The following is a 17,250-nucleotide window of genomic DNA, read 5'->3' on the forward strand; positions in this document are numbered from 1 at the left end:
GTAATTGTTGGCCAAATACAAGACTCCAAAATGTAAAAATTTAGATTTGACAGACCCAACATACATTTGATTTAAATACTAAAGGAAACGACAAATAGAAGGAGACCATTTAGAGTGATAGGTTCCTAGTCTCAGGAATCTGAGATCTTAAAATAATTAAAGAAAAACCCTTCTTAATTATATCAGCTTATAAAGAAGAAAATACACGAGTGATAATATATCCTGTGAAAACTTTGTCTTGCAAGGAGGCTCTGCAATAGTAGGATGGTTGAGCTTGAAAAACAGCGGAGAACTTTAATCACCACATTCAGGAATGCTTCATTAACCCCCTTCAGCTACTTTTTTCTAGTGTTTAATTAGCTACCCGTAAAATCAAGACCTCTTCGTTCTGTCTCTGTGGCTTCACACTGCAGTTTGGAACCAATTTTCCTCTTCTGTCTCCTTAGCCACTTTAAAATAACAAACTCCTAATTACAGCCAGGCCAAGCTTGAGGGTTATCAATCCATATCCCTCTTCCTGCTGGGTTAAGGTGCACAGTTTTATGCACAGAATGCATTTCTAATTTCATAATTATTTGGGGAAACTCCTCTCTGGACCTATTTTAGTATTTCTACAACCTTTGTCCTAGTTGGGAAAATGGTATTCTCATCCCGGACAAGATATCCCAATTAAGTGCATATTTTTAGCCCTCCTTCCAAATGTTACATTTCCCAGGTGTAAAGCATCTCAAAATTGTCTTTCAAATAATATGGAATTGTGAACATGCAATTTAAAACTGTGTTTGCCTGATAACATCATTGCTTGTCATTTGGTTGGAGTCAGAAGTAACTAACCAATTAGAATTAGATTATCAATTAACCACTAGTTAACCATGGCCAACTCTGTGTCTAGGTGGTTCACAAAGCTGGGCTATTTATAATTATTCTCTGGGCCGTTTCTCGGAAAAGGTGCAAAATTATGTGAGGCATCACGTGACAAAAGTGTCAAAATGTCAGAAAAAAATGGCAGAGGATTTGAGCTTCTCAGACACGGCTCTGAATGGCCAGGTGGGAACTAAAATGGAACAACACACAGGTCTTTTGCAATTTGATACCCCAAACCCCATATGTGGGAAAAAAATCAGGATAACTGATCGGTTTTCTCTACCTTTTATTGGAGTGTGGTATTTAAAATGTCCTGGTAATATCTCACAATTCATTTTAAATAAAGCTAACCTGGACATTTTGTCATTTATGTTAGTATGTGCATGCATGCTAGGTCACTTCTGTCATGTTCAACTCTTAGCCATGCTCTGGACTGTGTCAGGCTCCTCTTTACATGGGACTCTCCAGGCAAGAATACTGGAGTGGGTAGACATGCCCCCTCCAGGGGATCTTCCCCACCCAGAGATCGAACCTGCGACTCTTATGTCTCCTGCGTTGGCAGGCGGGTTCTTCACCACTAGCGCCACCTGGGAAGCCCATGTTAGTGTGTAATGAGCGGTAAAAGAACACCGTTCCTGTTGATCCTGTCTCTTATAAAGGCTCTGAGACTTCAGCTCGGGAGAAACATTAGTGACTGAAAATCCACATGGAGGCTCAGCATGAAAGGGCCCGTCCACACAGTCAGGAGCAGAGGGAGCTGGCAGGGGGCCTCGGTCCTCACATCACTCCTGCAGCTTCTCTCTCCCGAGGGTAAGAAGGTGATGGAAGGTGATGACAGAAAAGCAGTAATAAGGGCTGTTTGCCACTGGCTGGAAAAATCCAGGGCAAACCGGGAGTTTTTCCCTGCTGTGAACGGACTGGGCATCAAAGAGAAAATGAGAACCTTAAACACGTTATCTGAAGTGAAATGAGCCAGACACAAAAAGACTAATAGCATGTCATCTTACGTGTATGAGGTTTTCTAGGATAGGCAAGTTCATCGTAGCAGAAAGCAGAGTAGAGGTTACCAGGGGCTGGGGGTGAGGGGAAGTCACTGTTCACGGGAAAGAGCTTCTGTGCGAGAAGATGACAAAGTTCTGGAAATGGAGAGGGTGACGGGAGCACAAAACTGCAAATACACTGAATACCCCCGAATGTACATTCAACCATGGTTAAAATGATAAACTTTGTTATACACATTTTCCCCAAAGGAAGAACAACAAGCATTGAAAACAGAAAAAGATGGGGCAAAAAGGAAAGGATTTTTTCCTTTACCCTAAAAGAACACTCCAACATCACAGGAGCCACAGAAGAGGGTCTGAATGTGCTGTGATTTTAAAATGATGACCTGCCCTGAACAGAGAACTTCTTCCCAGTGACTTAGGGCTTCCCAGGTGGCTCAGTGGGAAAGACCCCAACTGCCAACGCACGATAAGCAGGAGACATGGGTTCAATCCCTGGGTCGGGAAGATCCTCTGGAGGAAGAAATGGCTACCCACTCCAGTATTCTTGCCTGGAGAATCCCATGGACAGAGGAGCCTGGTGGGCTACAGTCCATGAGGTCACAAAGAGGTGGACATGACTGAGCGACTGGGCATGCACATAGCCAGTGCCTTAAGGAAAGCCTGCTCAGGAAGGCAGCCCCTCCCCTAGGCCCTGAACAAAAGAGCTGCTCTTCCCCTGGGAATGTCAGTCCAGAGCCTGGATTCGCCTCACTGGGTTAATCACTGCTAACAAATAGCAAAGCTGCAACTTGGGAGTAGGGCTGTTAGTCTAGAAATTGTACTCTTAAAAGAAGTACCAGGATAAGTTTAAAAGCTCTACTGCATTAAATAGTAGCCTCCCTAGGATGGAGATTTTTCAAGTGGGTCTAGGGAAAAAAAAGCACAGACTTAACCGCTGAGAGCATCTGACCACATACAGGTAAAGACTGGTACCCACCTCCCCAGTGGGAGGAGCCATCTTTCTTGAATGTGAGTGAGGGGCCTGAGCCCACTTCCCTTGCCTGGCACCCTCTGGTGATGCGTGTGACCCCAGGGAGGTCACAGCACCCTGGAGTGTGGCTGGGAACACCAGACCTTGTGTCTGCCTCATGCAGTCAAAACTCAAGTGGTTGGGGATCTAGCAGCTGGAGAACACTTCTCTGTAAGTCATCAGATGGGATCAAAGACGGCACCTGACGGACCAGTCCTTCCCATGATGAATAAGAAAACCCAGTAACAGGGGAAAGTGTTTCTTCTCTCTACCTAATGTTGGATTTTGTACTGTTTTGTGGTATTTCCTTGAAACAAAAATAAGAGCCTCTAGATGGGGAAGAACCACTAAATTCATCAGCTACCAAGAAAGATAATGGACAGGAGCAAGGAACTTAAGTCTTTTCCTGCTCCAGAGCCTCCAGTCCTACCAGAGGCAGCCGAGTGCACCGAGCCGCATTTCATTCTTTCTCAAAGCTGATCCATCAGACGTTTAATGTGTCTCCCACAGACTTCTCCACCTCCCTTGGCAATGCACTTCTTTCTTTTTGAGGAAGGAAAATGACACTGGAGGATGTGTTTTGGGTACAGAAAATGCATTTCTTCACTCCAAAGGGACTGCAGTTACTGTGAAAAAGTCGCTCAGTCGTATCCGACTCTTTGTGACCCCATGGACTATACAGCCATGGAATTCTCCAGGCCAGAATACTGGAGTGGGTAGCCTTTCATTGCTCCAGGGGATCTTCCCAGCAGTTACTGTAAAAATGTGTTAATTGGTGGCTTCCTGGTGGCTCAGATGGTAAAGAATCCGCCTGCAATGCAGGAGACCCAGGTTCTATCCCTGGGTGGGGAAGGTTCCCTGGAGGAGGGCACGGCAACCCACTCCAGTATTCTTGCCTGGAAAATTTCATGGACAGAGGAACTTGGTGGGCTACACAGCCCATGGGGTCCCAAAGAGTCAGAGTTCATCAAACATTTATAGACAGTGACTGAACTGCCTGTCAATCACTAATTATCCTAGAAGAAATACAACCAGCTTTCACATCAGATTTGTTTCCCATTTCAATTCTGTTTTTTAAAATTCAATTTTAAAAATTAGGTGATGAATCCTGGTTTTATAAGGTCAAACTGGATTTCATAAAAAATGTTTCCATTCATTCCTTCTCTCATTTAGTTACTGTGAAATGGCCCTTCCTTGTATAGAAGGTGCTTTCCTAGGATGCAAGAAAAAAAAAAAAAAAGACCCCGCCATTAGATGTGTGATGTTGTATTAAATGTTGTGTCAACTTTCAGGATGCGTGCACAGGTGAGCTCACAGGTGAGTGAACACACTTTGAAGGGATGTATGCTGTGTTTAGTCACTCAGTTGTGTCTGACTCTTTGTGACCCTTTGGACTGTAACCCACCAGACTCCTCTGTATGTGGGATTCTCCAGGCGAGAATACTGGAGTGGGTTGCCATTCCCTTCTCCAGGGCATCTTCCCGACCCAGGGATCGAACCTGGGTCTTCTGTGCCTCCTGCACTGGCAGGCAGATTCTTTACTCAATGAGCCATCAGGGAAGCCCTCCGAAGGGATGAAGAGGCTTAATGATAAGGGCCGGGGAGTACAGGACACACACTCGGTGTATTAGAACTCCCCATAGCTCTAGCAAGTGCTATCCTTCAAGCATGTTCTGCTTCTCCCTGCGCCACCCACTTCGTGGTGAAGTCCACTCTTTCCGAGCTGTCCCCCTACAGCTTGCTTCACTGAGTTCTTCCTGGAGCCGGCTGGCGCTTTCTCCCAGAGAGCTGGCCCCCAGAGCAGGACTAATGCACACATGCTTGCTACGAAGTGCAGCACGAGGAATCCGCTTTAGGAAACGCTCATGTTTCTCCAAGGCTCCTGCCACTCCCTCGGTGTCTCTGTCCATCTTCCTCTGCGGTGACGTATTCATGCTCATACCATAGCCGATGATACTGCCAGTGCAGGAAGGCTAGAGTCCAGCAGATAGTGATCCACTTGCTGAAAGGCTCTTCCAGGAAAGGCTAGTCTTCAGTGCTGCATCTCACACTCTTTGCCAGGAGACCACCCTCACCCCCAACTCTGCGGACCACGCTGGGGCCACAGTTTCCCTCTCCTTGGGTCGTCACGCAGAGAGTCCTCGGGCTGTTGTCCAGGCATCTCATGAACACGTGCCTCAGGCTGATGGTGGCCAACCTCCCCTCCAGCCCTTGAGATCTGAAATCCCACTTGAGTAGGGTTGTTCTCGAGGGAATTTCCTGTCTAGACCAGGTCCCATGTCCCAGCTCTTCCCTGGTCAGTCCTCATGACGCCTTTGTTGGAAATAAGTGATGTCATGGTCCAGCGATGCCTGAGATCTAGAAGAGAGGGTCTCCATCCCTGGGGCAAGGTCTCATCACCCTTGGCACTGGAAGACGGCCTTGGATTCTGTGCATGTCCAGGGAGAGGGGAGATGGTCTGGGAGAAGTCTGGGGGGAGGCCGGGATGGTGGAGTTGCCATGGTGAATGCGACATAGCAGGACAACTCCACATAGGAACCCAAGACCAAGGGCCAGCTGGCCCTCGGGAAGTCTTCCGTCTGCACGGCCTTGAGTGCAGAGCCCTTTCTCCCAACAGACACCATCAGTCCTTACTGCAGAGGCCCACCTGGGGGCGGCCTGTTTGCAAGCTGAGCTCTGAGGCTGAGCAGGTGTGTACCAAGGAAACAGAAGTTGCAGGGACACCCCTCAGTGGCCCTTGCTTTGGAAGAAGACCTACCTCAGGGCCCTCGCGTCTCAGGGGAGCTAGAGGGAGCTGGGCTGTGTAGTCAGGGGAAGCGGGAGGAGCCAGCACAGCTGTCCTGCAGTTAAGCCCAAGGGAGGACAGCCAGGAACTCACACTTTCCCCGCCCTGATGGACAGGAAGAGGAAGAAGGCAGGGAAGCTGGTGCTTGTCTGCCACCTTCTTCCCGGGTGTTCTTAAGGTGGACTTCGAGGCAGAGAGAAGCGCAGGAAGAGGCCATTCTGCCCGGCCACTGCTACCCCAGCCCATCTGCCTTCCAGTTGGCAACACCCTCACTTGAATCTCCAGGTGTGTCCATATAAACCGTGTGGCCCATAGTATAACATTGAGGGCAGATCTCAAGCAAATAGTCAAGGTCTCTGGTTACTTCTTCAGCCTTACTTTTTGCTGCTTCTTAGTACACATTTCTCTCTTTGTCCTGATTCTAAATGTCTTCCCTCCTGATCTTTCATCCATCATCCAGTGAAAACTACTTGTGTCCATTTTCAGAATTCCGTCCTGCTGGTCCGGCTCCCCTGTCCTCGCCCCGCCCCTCACGCTTCCACTGTCAAGACTCTTTCATAACCGCTTACCCAGCTGTCAGTCTCCTAAACGTGGTCATAAAATCCTGGGAGACAAACTTGCTTTGGGTTCTGAGGATCTAGTGAAGTACCAGGTGCATATTTATGCTCGCTCTCTCTCTCTCTCTCTCTCTCTCTATATATATATATATATATATATATATTTTTTTTTTTTTTTTTTTGCTGAGTGAATGCCAGGTGGTTGAGGGTGACGACGTGAGAATAATAATAAGGATGTGTCTTAATCGGCACTGATTACCGAAGTGTTTGTTTTTAAGGATAGACCACTAAAATCATTGATATGGTAAGAGCAACCCCTGGTTCAGTATTTACTGAACTGCTGATGCGTTTGGTAACATGTGTTACCAAAGTGTTCCTAAGTGTGTTAGGAGCATCAGTTCATCTACCCCAAAAAATCCACCTTAGCAGAGAAATGTCAGTTCTCACTGAGAATTGAAAGTCTCATTGAAGTGGAGCCTGTGGAAGCTTTTAATGAAACTTCTCCAAAATGGCCCAGCTGGTTAAGGTGGGAGTGATGGTGATGTCTGAAATCAGGCCCTTTAAAGCCCAGAGCAGCACACCCTTTCCCACTGCAGTCTCTTTAATTTGCTGGTTCTGGTCTCCCTGGTGATTAGCCTGGTGACATTCGGTGGCATTTCCGTAGATAGGAGGCGGGAAGCCGCTGGAAGTAGTCTCCCTCCCTCCCTGGGGGCCTCCCCGGGAAGCACCCTTTCCCTATGCAAAGCGGATGGGATGTTGAATTTAAACAGGCAGCAATGGGTATCGCCAAAGGAGCTATGGAGAAGGTTTCAAAATGCCACGAGATGGACCAAATTCCACGAGATGGACCAAATCCCACGAGATGGACCCCACGGCACGTCCGTGCCCCGACTCACCATATTGAACACGGCCATGGTCAGTATGATGGCCGTGGTGATGACCGTCAGGGAGATCCGAGGCCAGGGCCGGTTGGCAATGATGCCCGATGACTTCAAAAGCCACAGGAGAGAAGCAGATGCTTTCTTGCTGCATTGCTAAGAGTGGAGAGAAAGAAAAAGAAATGTGTTGCTATTTTGTGTATTTTTCTCAAGTTTCTCAAGGATGTTTAAAGCACAAGATGCACTGATATTCTTCATGCATGAGACCAGTAGACCATGTTGTCAATCTCTTACAAGTTGGGAACAAATTCATTGAATTTCTATGACAAATTATGACGTGCTTGTATGCTCTTTAAGAGAGACCTGAAATTATGTTTAAAAATTCTTCTGGTAAAGGAAAAATATGCCAGTTAATTAAACAACTCTGGCGGATGTGTTGGGTCTCAGATCACCGCCGTGAGGAAGCCGTTTTCAGAAATTCGGGTGATTTGTGTAGAAAACAGATCAGCATGCAGCTAATCCTAAGAGTTCATCTGGACCACACAATAAAGGAGTCTGCACCTGTCCCTCTGAGGATGATCCCCAGTGCTCTCAGCTGTGGCTCGTGGTGATGGCTGTGCCTCATCCTGTCCTGAGAGGGCTTCACCCACGTGGAGAAGCTCTACTTTTTATTATAAAAATACTATTCTTAATTGTGTTAAAAACACATAATATAAAATTTACCCTCTTAACTGTTTTTTTTTTTAACATTCTTCAGTTCAGTTCAGTCACTCAGTCGTGCCCAACTCTTTGCGACCCCATGGACTGCAGCACGCCAGGCCTCCCTGTCCATCACCAACTCCCAGAGTTGACCCAAACTCATCTCCATTGAGTCAGCTATGCCATCCAGCCATCTCATCCTCTGTTGTCCCCTTCTCCTCCTGCCCCCAATCCCTCCCAGCATCAGGGTCTTTCCCAATGAGTCAGCTCTTTGCATGAGGTGGCCAAAGTATTGGAGTTTCAGCTTCAACGTCAGTCCTTACAATGAATACCCAGGACTGATTTCCTTTAGGATGGACTGGTTGGATCTCCTTGCAGTCCAAGGGACTCTCAAGAGTTTTCTCCAACACCACAGTTCAAAAGCATCAATTAATTCTTCAGCCCTCAGCTTTCTTCACAGTCCAACTCTCACATCCATACATGACCACTGGAAAAACCATAGCCTTGACTAGATGGACCTTTGTTGGCAAAGTAATGTCTCTGTTTTTAATATGCTGTCTAGGTTGGTCATAACTTTCCTTCCATTCCATTCTTAGGGCTTTAAAAAAAAAATTGGAGTATAATTGCTTTACAATGTTGTGTGGGTTTCTGCCGCACAACAAACAAGATGAACCAGCTATATGCATACTTATAACCCCTCCCTCGCGAGGCTCCCTCCCACCTCACCCACCCCAGCCCTCCAGGTCATCACAGAGCACTGAGCTGGGCTCCCTGGATTACACAGCTGCTTCCCACTAGCTCTCTGTGTCACATGTGGTCGTGTACATACGTCAACGCTACCCTCCCGATTTGCCCCACCCTCCCCTTCCCCGACTGGGTCCACGTCTGTTCTCTATGTCTGTGTCTCGATTCCCACCTCGCAAATAGCTCTTAACCATTTTTAAGTGCAGAGTTCAGTAATGTTAATTTTATCCACTTTGCTGTGTTGCCTTCCCAGATGGCGCAGTTGATAAAGAATCCACTTGCAAATGCAGGAGATGTGGGTTTGATCCCTGGGTTGAGAAGATCTTCTGGAGAAGGGAATGGTAATCCACTCCAGTATTCTTGCCTGGAGAATTCCACGGACAGAGGAGCCTGGTGGGCTACAGTCCACAGGGTTGCAAAAGAGTCGGACACAATGGAAGCGACTGAGCATGCACGCATGTACACTACTGGATGAGAGATGGTTAGAAAGGTAACCAGCCCTGTGGCTGGGGAATCAAGACCCCCACAGCTGTGAAACTTTCTGCAGTTACTGACCCTCTCTGGCCTCGGTTTCCTCACCTCTGAAATAAGAATAACAAGAGCACCTGCCTCTTTGGTTTTTTAAGAGATTTAAATGAGCTACATAAGGTGCCCAAAATAAGACATATGGTTAGTTTCTCTTCTATTTGTGAAGAAAACACATTTCTCAGGAACATTTCAGTGACTAAAAATCTGTTTGCTTTATATCTCCATGCATGTGAAGTTGCTTCAGTCTTTTCCAACTTTTTGTGACCCCATGGACTGTAAACCACCAGGCTTCTCTGCCTACAGGATTCTCCAGGAAAGAATACTGGAGTGGGTTGTCTTGCCCTCTTCCAGGGGATCTTCCCAACCCAGGGATCGAACCGTATCTCTTACGGAGACATTGGCAGGGGGTTTCTTTACCACTAGCACCACCTGGAAAACCCCAGATGAACATAAAAACCATTTTTTTCTCTCCTTTCTACTATAGATTTTTTCCCCTCCAGCTCCTGGTATAAAGAGACACAGAACATGTGTCTACAGCATCCACCCCCGTGATGTGGAATCCCAGAGCTTACTCCTTGGGCAGAGCCTCCTGGGACCTCCTCTGGTTTCTCCTACAGCCTGTCTGGAGGGATGAGCCAGTGCTGCCCTGGGCTCCAGCTGCTGAACCTCAGGCTCACGGCCAGGCTCTGCAGAGCGTCTTCCTGTTAGCAATTCAGGGGGAGCCAGATTTATGCCTTAAGTTTCTTCCCCAAAGCATGGTTTGGATGGGGGTTGGTGATGACCTTAAATCTGTTGTCTGAAGAGAGGGCCTTCAATGCTGTGGACATGTGGTATCATTCAGGATCACACAGCTGGAGGACGCTCACCTGAAAGTGTATAATTATCCTTCTAGCACATCATACACTGAATAGTATTAATACCATAAGCCACAGTGCTTTTCAACTGTGGTGTTGGAGAAAACTCTTGAGAGTCCCTTGGACTGCAAGGAGATCCAACCAGTCCATTCTAAAGGAGATCAGTCCTGGGTGTTCATTGGAAGGACTGATGTTGAAGCTGAAACTCCAATACTTTGGCCACCTTATGCAAAGAGCTGACTCACTGGAAAAGACCCTGATGCTGGGAAAGATTGAGGGCGGGAGGAGAAGGGGAAGACGGAGGATGAGATGGCTGGATGGCATAGCTGACTCAATGGAGATGAGTTTGGGTCAACTCTGGGAGTTGGTGATGGACAGGGAGGCCTGGCGTGCTGAGGTTCATGGGGTCGCAAAGAGTAGGACATGACTGAACAACTGAACTGACTGACTGAAGCCACAGTCATATCTGTATTCAGGAGGAGAAGCTATAACAGAGTGTAAAGAGCAGAGATTCAAACAGCATATCATACCAGTCAATTCTAAAGGAAATCTGTCCTGAATATTCATTGGAAGGACTGATGTTGAAGCTGAAACTCCAATACTTTGGCCACCTGATGGGAAGAGCCGACTCCTTGGAAAAGACCCAGACGCTCGGAAAGACTGAAGGCAGGAGAAGGGGAAGACAGAAGATGAGATGGTTGGATGGCATCACCGACTTGATGGACATGAGTTTGAACAAGCTCTGGGAGATGGTGAAGGACAGGGAAGCCTGGCGTGCTGCAGTCCATGGGGCTGCAGAATCACACAACTTCGTGACTGAACAACAACAACAATACCATAGACCAGAGTCAGATCTGCATTCCAGAGGAGAAGCTATAACAGGGTGTAAAGAGCAGATATTCAAAAGAATATCACAGTCATCCAGCTCATATTAAAATAGAAAATGATGCATTTGGCTGGATCCTGGCAAATGAAGACAATATTTATGCATTTGCATCCTAACTGACTAGGATTAGGTTTTTACTTAAAAGAAAATTATTAAAATGGATGCTTTTGTGTCTGTATCCAGAAACTGTCAATAGATATGATAATAAAAATTTTAAGAGCCGAAAACACAAAACTGTTATTTCGAGAGAGTGTTTAACTCTAGCTCAGATTCCATGTCACAGTCAATTAGGTAAAATATCTAGTTATTACACAAATTTTGTTGAAATTATAAAATTAAAAAAATTGCTGCTTGAATTTTTAGAGTAATGCATGGTGATGATATTGCCAAATATGCCATCTAACGGGAATATGTCATGTTCCGCTCACAGACTAGGCATGTGGTGAAGCAGATGAGGGCAGACACACACGTTTTTCTGCTCCTGTGACACGCTGGGGAAAATGACAAAGTGGGGGCCCTGGAAACCATTGCCTCTGTTTGCCCACTGAATACATGGCAGACTGTCCTGGAATCTGTCATGGTCCTATTCAGTCCTGCAAAGAGCAACCTCCTTGAAGCTGCTCACTAAAGACGCACTGGTTCGGTGTGTACTGGGCCCCAGACACCACATTCAGATGAAGTAGGTTCATTCCCTTCTCTGTTTAGTCTTCCTGTGTGCCTCCAAGCCCTCATATGCCATCGTTCTTACACCTATTATGCCATATACTCACTGTTCTCCAGGTCATAGAGGCAAGCAGCCTCCTCTACCTTTCCATCTCATCATCAAATCGAAGCAAAGTAAATGCAACTGTTCTGAAACATGAAAACTGGTAACCCTGCTGGTGACAAGGGCAAGGATATAGATGGTGGTGATGGGGATACAGATCCTGAAATATAAAGACAGTGTGGAAAGATGAGGAGGAAGATAAAGACATAAGAAGTAAGAGAAGAAACCAATGATGGGGGGAAAGGAGAAAAAAGACTAAAAACTTGAAGCAGCAAGAATCTGAGTGAGGAAAATGGGAACACTGATTTCATTTGTTGCTCTGAATAAAAATTACAACATACATCCTAACTTGATAATTTAGTTCAGTTTATTGTTTTGGGTTTAGTATTCAACAAAATCCCTGATGGATAAATAGTTTATCAAACTTTACACCATCCTGATGAGACTTTGGGCTTCCCTTGGTGGCTCAGATGGTAAAGAATCTGCCTGCAATGCAGAAGACCTGAGTTCGATCCCTGGGTCGGGAAGATCCCCTGGAGGAGGAATTGAAAATCCACTCCAGTATTCTTGCCTGAAGAATTCCATGGACAGAGGAGCCTGTCAGGCTACAGTCCACAGGGTTGCAAAGAGTTGGAGACGACTGAGCAGTTAATTACATAACAAGACATTTCAGGCCTCCCAGGTGGAATCATGGAAGGAAATCTACCTGCCAATCTTGGAGGCGAAGGAGATGAAAGAGATGCGGGTTTGATCCCTGGGTCGGGAAGATCCCCTGGAGAAGGAAATGGCAACCCATTCCAGTATTCTTGCCTGGAGAATCCCATGGACAGAGGAGCCTGAATGGCCACAGTCCACGGGGTCACAAAGAGTAGGACGCGACTGAGCGCACGCGCACGCACACACACACACACACACACACACAGTGATACATTACAAATGACACAACCTCAAAGAATATTGTGGCATTTATTTAGAACATCTTATTCATTTGAAGATGAGAGCAAGCCTGCTATCAGCTCAGGGCAATCATTCTATTTGATCTTTGGTTTAATCACTGGCATCGTTTCGGCCAAATCCGTTTCTTCTCTGTCTTGATAACCAGTGACGCTCACTGTATCATATGATTGTCTCTTATTACCTAGAGCAAGCTCACTGAGCATCTTCTAGAAATGCTCTTGGCTGTTAATGCCACATCCATCCACTGATCAATATGGAACTGGAGCTAAGCATAGTTGGAGAGGCAGAAGGAGAAAGAACATAAACGTACATGAAAACCCTACCACGGAGTTGGTGCTGGGGATGGTGAGCAGTGTGGGTTGCTAGAAAGAGCCTGGAATAAATGCTAATGCCTTCATCCAGTACAGGCAGAAGATTCTCCACGTAAAAATAACATGTTCATACACAGTGTTTTGGATTAAAAACGAAGAAAAAAATATCTCTGCCAAAAATATTTCCCGTTCCTTCCTTCCTTCCTCTCTTCCTTTTTTGTTTTTTGAAACTTCTGCATTGGAAACAGTTGGGTAGTCTCTGCAGTTCTAGAATTCCTCATAATTTGGTGTGATAATTATTAAAGCAGATTGTGTTTGCAGTCTCATTAGGTTTTTCCTTTTTAAAATAAAACGAGGTACCCGCGAAGAAGTCGCTGCTTATATAAAGTGAAGTGTAATAAAGTGAGAGACATTTCAGAAAGTTTTAAATATTTCACAGTGGTTTGGTAACAAACTTTTATCATTAGAAAAATCAAATTCCTCTTGTCTGAAAGCTATGGTGAAGTCACTCATATAAACATGCACTTTTGTGTATTTGTCTAAAGGAATACCTACTCTGGCATTTTAATCGGGCAAGGACTGGCACTGTAGCAATAACTACTTCATACATGTGGTGTCACAGGGACTGATGTGTCTACTTTAATTATTTAATTGTACTTGGACTTCCCACAGGCTTTTATTTCAATTGATCATATAGACTCTGAGGCTGGGAAAGACTGCAGGCAAAAGGAGAAGGGGACGACAGAGGATGAGATGGTTGGATGGCATCACCAACTCAATGGACACGAATCTGAGCAAACTCTGGGAGATACTGGTAGACAGGGGAGCCTGGTATGCTGCAGTCCATGGGGTCAGAGTTGAACACGACTCAGGGACTGAACAACAACAAATATTTTTACAAAATCATCCTGCTTCTCTCACACGCCTTGAGCCATATTCCTCTGTTATTCATCCACTGTGTGGCCCTCACAGCGCCATCTACATTGTGTTTTCTTTGCCTTAATGGTTGTCTCTGGCCACTTGGAGACCCGGTGGAGCCACCTCACAGCATCTTTGTGTGTGTGTGTGTGTGTGTGTGTGTGTGTGTGTGTGTGTTAGCCACACTGCACAACTTGTGGGATTTTGGTTCCCTGACCAGGGATCAAATCCAGGTTCTCAGCAGCAAAAGCACTGAATCCTAACCACTGGACCACCAGGGAATTCCCATCACAGTCCTTGTATTCCCAGAGGCAGCCCAGAATTCAGCAAATAGAACTCAACAGATGCTCGCTGAAAAAGCTCACTGTCTTAACAGTGGACCCAGAGAGGAATTCCTAGGGGTGTAAAACAAAGAAGGAGGGTACTGCTAGAAGGCTGCAGACTATGGGATTGGCCCCAGAGTGTCCTGGAACTGAACATCACTGGGCTGGGCTTCTGATGTCCACAGGGAAAAGATGCTGTCTTGGGTCTGCAACAGCTGGGCAGCTGGGAACAAGACTGCTGAACAAACCCAGAAGCCTCAGGAGGCTATTCTCTCCACTTGGAGAAGTCTAGAAAGTCCATACTGTAGACCAAGAAAGTATAAATAAACTTCCAATGAGAACTCAGGCTCTAAACATGGGTGTTGGTTTTGAAATCACATTATTTTGCTTCATAATGAGAATCTCAAGGTGAGTGTTTACTGATCAGACCAAAAACCAGAGAAAGGTCTTGGGGCTCTGGCTGCAGCAAGAACAACACTGCTTATGACGACACATCACGTTGTAGGATGCAGGGCACATACCAGCTGGGAAGGGGGCAGTCCCTACTGAACACGATCTCACACAGGCAAAAATTATGAGCTACATACGGGGCTTCCCACGTGGCGCAGTGGTAAAGAATCTTCCCGCCAATGTAGGAGGAGAAAGAGACATGGGTTTGATTCCTGGGTGGGGAAGATCCCCTGGAGAAGGAAATGGCAACCCACTCTAGTACTCTTGCCTGGAAAATTCCATGGACAGGAGTCTGGCGGGCTACAGTCCATGAGGTCGCTAAGAGTCAGACACGAATAAGCATGCATGCTTGCACCATGAGCTGCATAAGACAATGGACCATACAAGGAAGAATTAACAGAAATAACAGATAATAGAATGAGTGTCATAAGATTCACAAATCAATCTGAAGTAGTCTATGAAATAAGATTAAATTAAAAAAAACCCCATGGATTAGAGTTCATAATGATAAGCAGTTAGGAGAAAGTAACAGGTTTACTTTATAAATGGGCTCCACAGACTCTCTAGAGACAAACATGTAGATATTGAGATTAAATACTCAATAGTTATGCTGAAGAGGGTAAGATAGAGTGCTAAGGAGACAACCCATAAAATAGCACAGAAATATAGAGATAAAATGTATGAAGTTGAGGCACAGAAGGTACAGTAGAATGATTCAACATACTTGGAATGAAAGTTTGAGAAAAAATAGAACAGAAAGACTGAGAAAAAGGCAAAATACAGGGAAATATGGGACAGCAATGTCATGGACCTGGAACAGAATATGAGCTCTGTAGTCGAGATGAGGCACTGAGTCATATCAAGGTAAAAGAAAAGTAAACCTACTCCTCAATACAAAGAATCTATTGCCCAGGATAAACAGAAAGTTCAACAAAAATACAGAAAGGACATCTTATCAAGGAACAACAACTGGATGAGATTTCTCCTCAGCACATTTAAATCCAAGAAAATATGGACTCCTGTTTTCGAAATGTTAGAAACATTATTGTAAATTATTAGTCAAAGAGGAAAAGAGGCTGCTTTTTTTTAAAATATAAAAACAGATTGGGGTATATTATACACAAGCTCTCATGGAAAGGATTACAAGAGGAACAATCCAATGGAAATATGAACACTGCATCTGGAGGAAGGAATGACATTCAGAAGAATGCTGACCAAAGAGACCATTAAACCAGAATACTGATAACAGTGAATAACATAAATAGTGTAAATTTAGAAAAATCTAAACAACATTGGATGGACAATGGAAAAGGATTAGAGCATGATGCCTGCATGTTTCAACAAGAAGATGGAGACAATAATGGACCCGGTTAGTCTTGTGCATGTTACACATTTTATGTTAATCCCTGAAAGAAAAGATTAGGATATATAACTGCCAAGTCACTGGAGGGAATAAAGGAGACTCAATAAACTCTATTTGCCCAAGAGATGACAGGAGGAGAGGAAAAATAAACAGGAGCAAATAACATATATGATGGATAAAAAGAGCAAAAGACTAGCAATGATTGTAATACATGTAAATGTATTATGCTTGTCAGCTAAAAGAAAGAGACTCTTGGATCAGAGAACATAACCTACACTTAGATGTTGTTTACAAGAGACACACCTATGAAGCAAGGAAAAGCTGAATAAGAAGATGGGGAATATACTAACCAAGAGAGAGCTTGCAGGCTTATATTGACATTAGAGAAAATAGACTTCAAGGGAAAAACACTCCTGTGGGTAGAAAGCTTTTCTATCAGCTGGCGTGTGACCTATTTTCTGTCCCCAGGACTGTATCTCAATTTGTGCTTTCATCTCTGCTGGGAACAAGGTTGGTGGGCTGACATTGTGTTATCTCTGCCATACAAAGCGGCAAGAAAGCCACGCGGAGAGAAAAATTTCTCCTGACATTTTCTAACATTTTCATTTGCTGAATCTGGCAGAGTTCTTCTAAAAGACATTTCATCAAGAAGGTTTTTGTGGGAGGCGTCTTTGTTATTTATGGCTACATCTCTTGTGTTTCTTGCAGAGATTTAAGTCTACTTCAGGTAGTTTAGAAAAGTTAAACTTGGCAATAAAAATGCACTTATTGCTATTACTACCATGGTGATGACAGCTATTATTATATTTTATTGCTGACTGTTATGGACATGTAAACTTGAATCTCTTATTCTGCATCTTAGTTTCTACTTAGATAAATGGACTGTTTTGATTATCAAATAAAATAATATGTAATGAAAACACTTTGAAGGGCTCTCATATCTGTGAAAATATTTTGCAAGTATTACCATTAACTTTCTTACTAGAATATTTTGAGTCTAAATTGACTTATAAATGAATTTTTTTCTCTGTATTACTGAATTTCTTTTAAGATGGAGTTATGCCTTGTCCAAAATCCAGTTTTACATAAACTAGGTCAACAGCTGAATATACTGGAAAACTAGACAAGAGGCCACTGTGAATTAGGTTCTATGTGACCTTATCTTGCCTGACTTTTTTGCCTTTGAGCCATTGATGCTCAGCAATCACTACAAGCCCACTTCAGTACCAAGATGGTCCACGATTAGGACCGTGGACATTCCTCCTTGGGCTCTTGCCAGTGTCTCTCCACACAGTGGAGCATCCTCTGGAACTTGCCTCCAATTCAGTACAAGGATCCTAAGGCTTCTTCCCAA

General features: G+C 44.9%; 1 protein-coding gene across 3 annotated transcripts in view; it reads right to left on the reverse strand.

Annotated features, from left to right (window-relative positions):
- The window catches only part of ADCY2 (adenylate cyclase 2), a 442,181-nt gene that overhangs the window by 64,970 nt on the left and 359,961 nt on the right, over window positions 1-17,250 (reverse strand). For all 3 annotated transcript variants that reach the window (XM_043887179.1, XM_043887178.1, XM_043887177.1), the window contains exon 16: window positions 7,116-7,253. In XM_043887179.1, coding sequence (XP_043743114.1) covers window positions 7,116-7,253 — 138 coding nt within the window. The remainder of the gene's footprint in view (window positions 1-7,115; window positions 7,254-17,250) is intronic.

Source organism: Cervus elaphus, chromosome 25 (genome assembly GCF_910594005.1).
Source record: "Cervus elaphus chromosome 25, mCerEla1.1, whole genome shotgun sequence".
Classification (NCBI taxonomy): domain Eukaryota; kingdom Metazoa; phylum Chordata; class Mammalia; order Artiodactyla; family Cervidae; genus Cervus; species Cervus elaphus.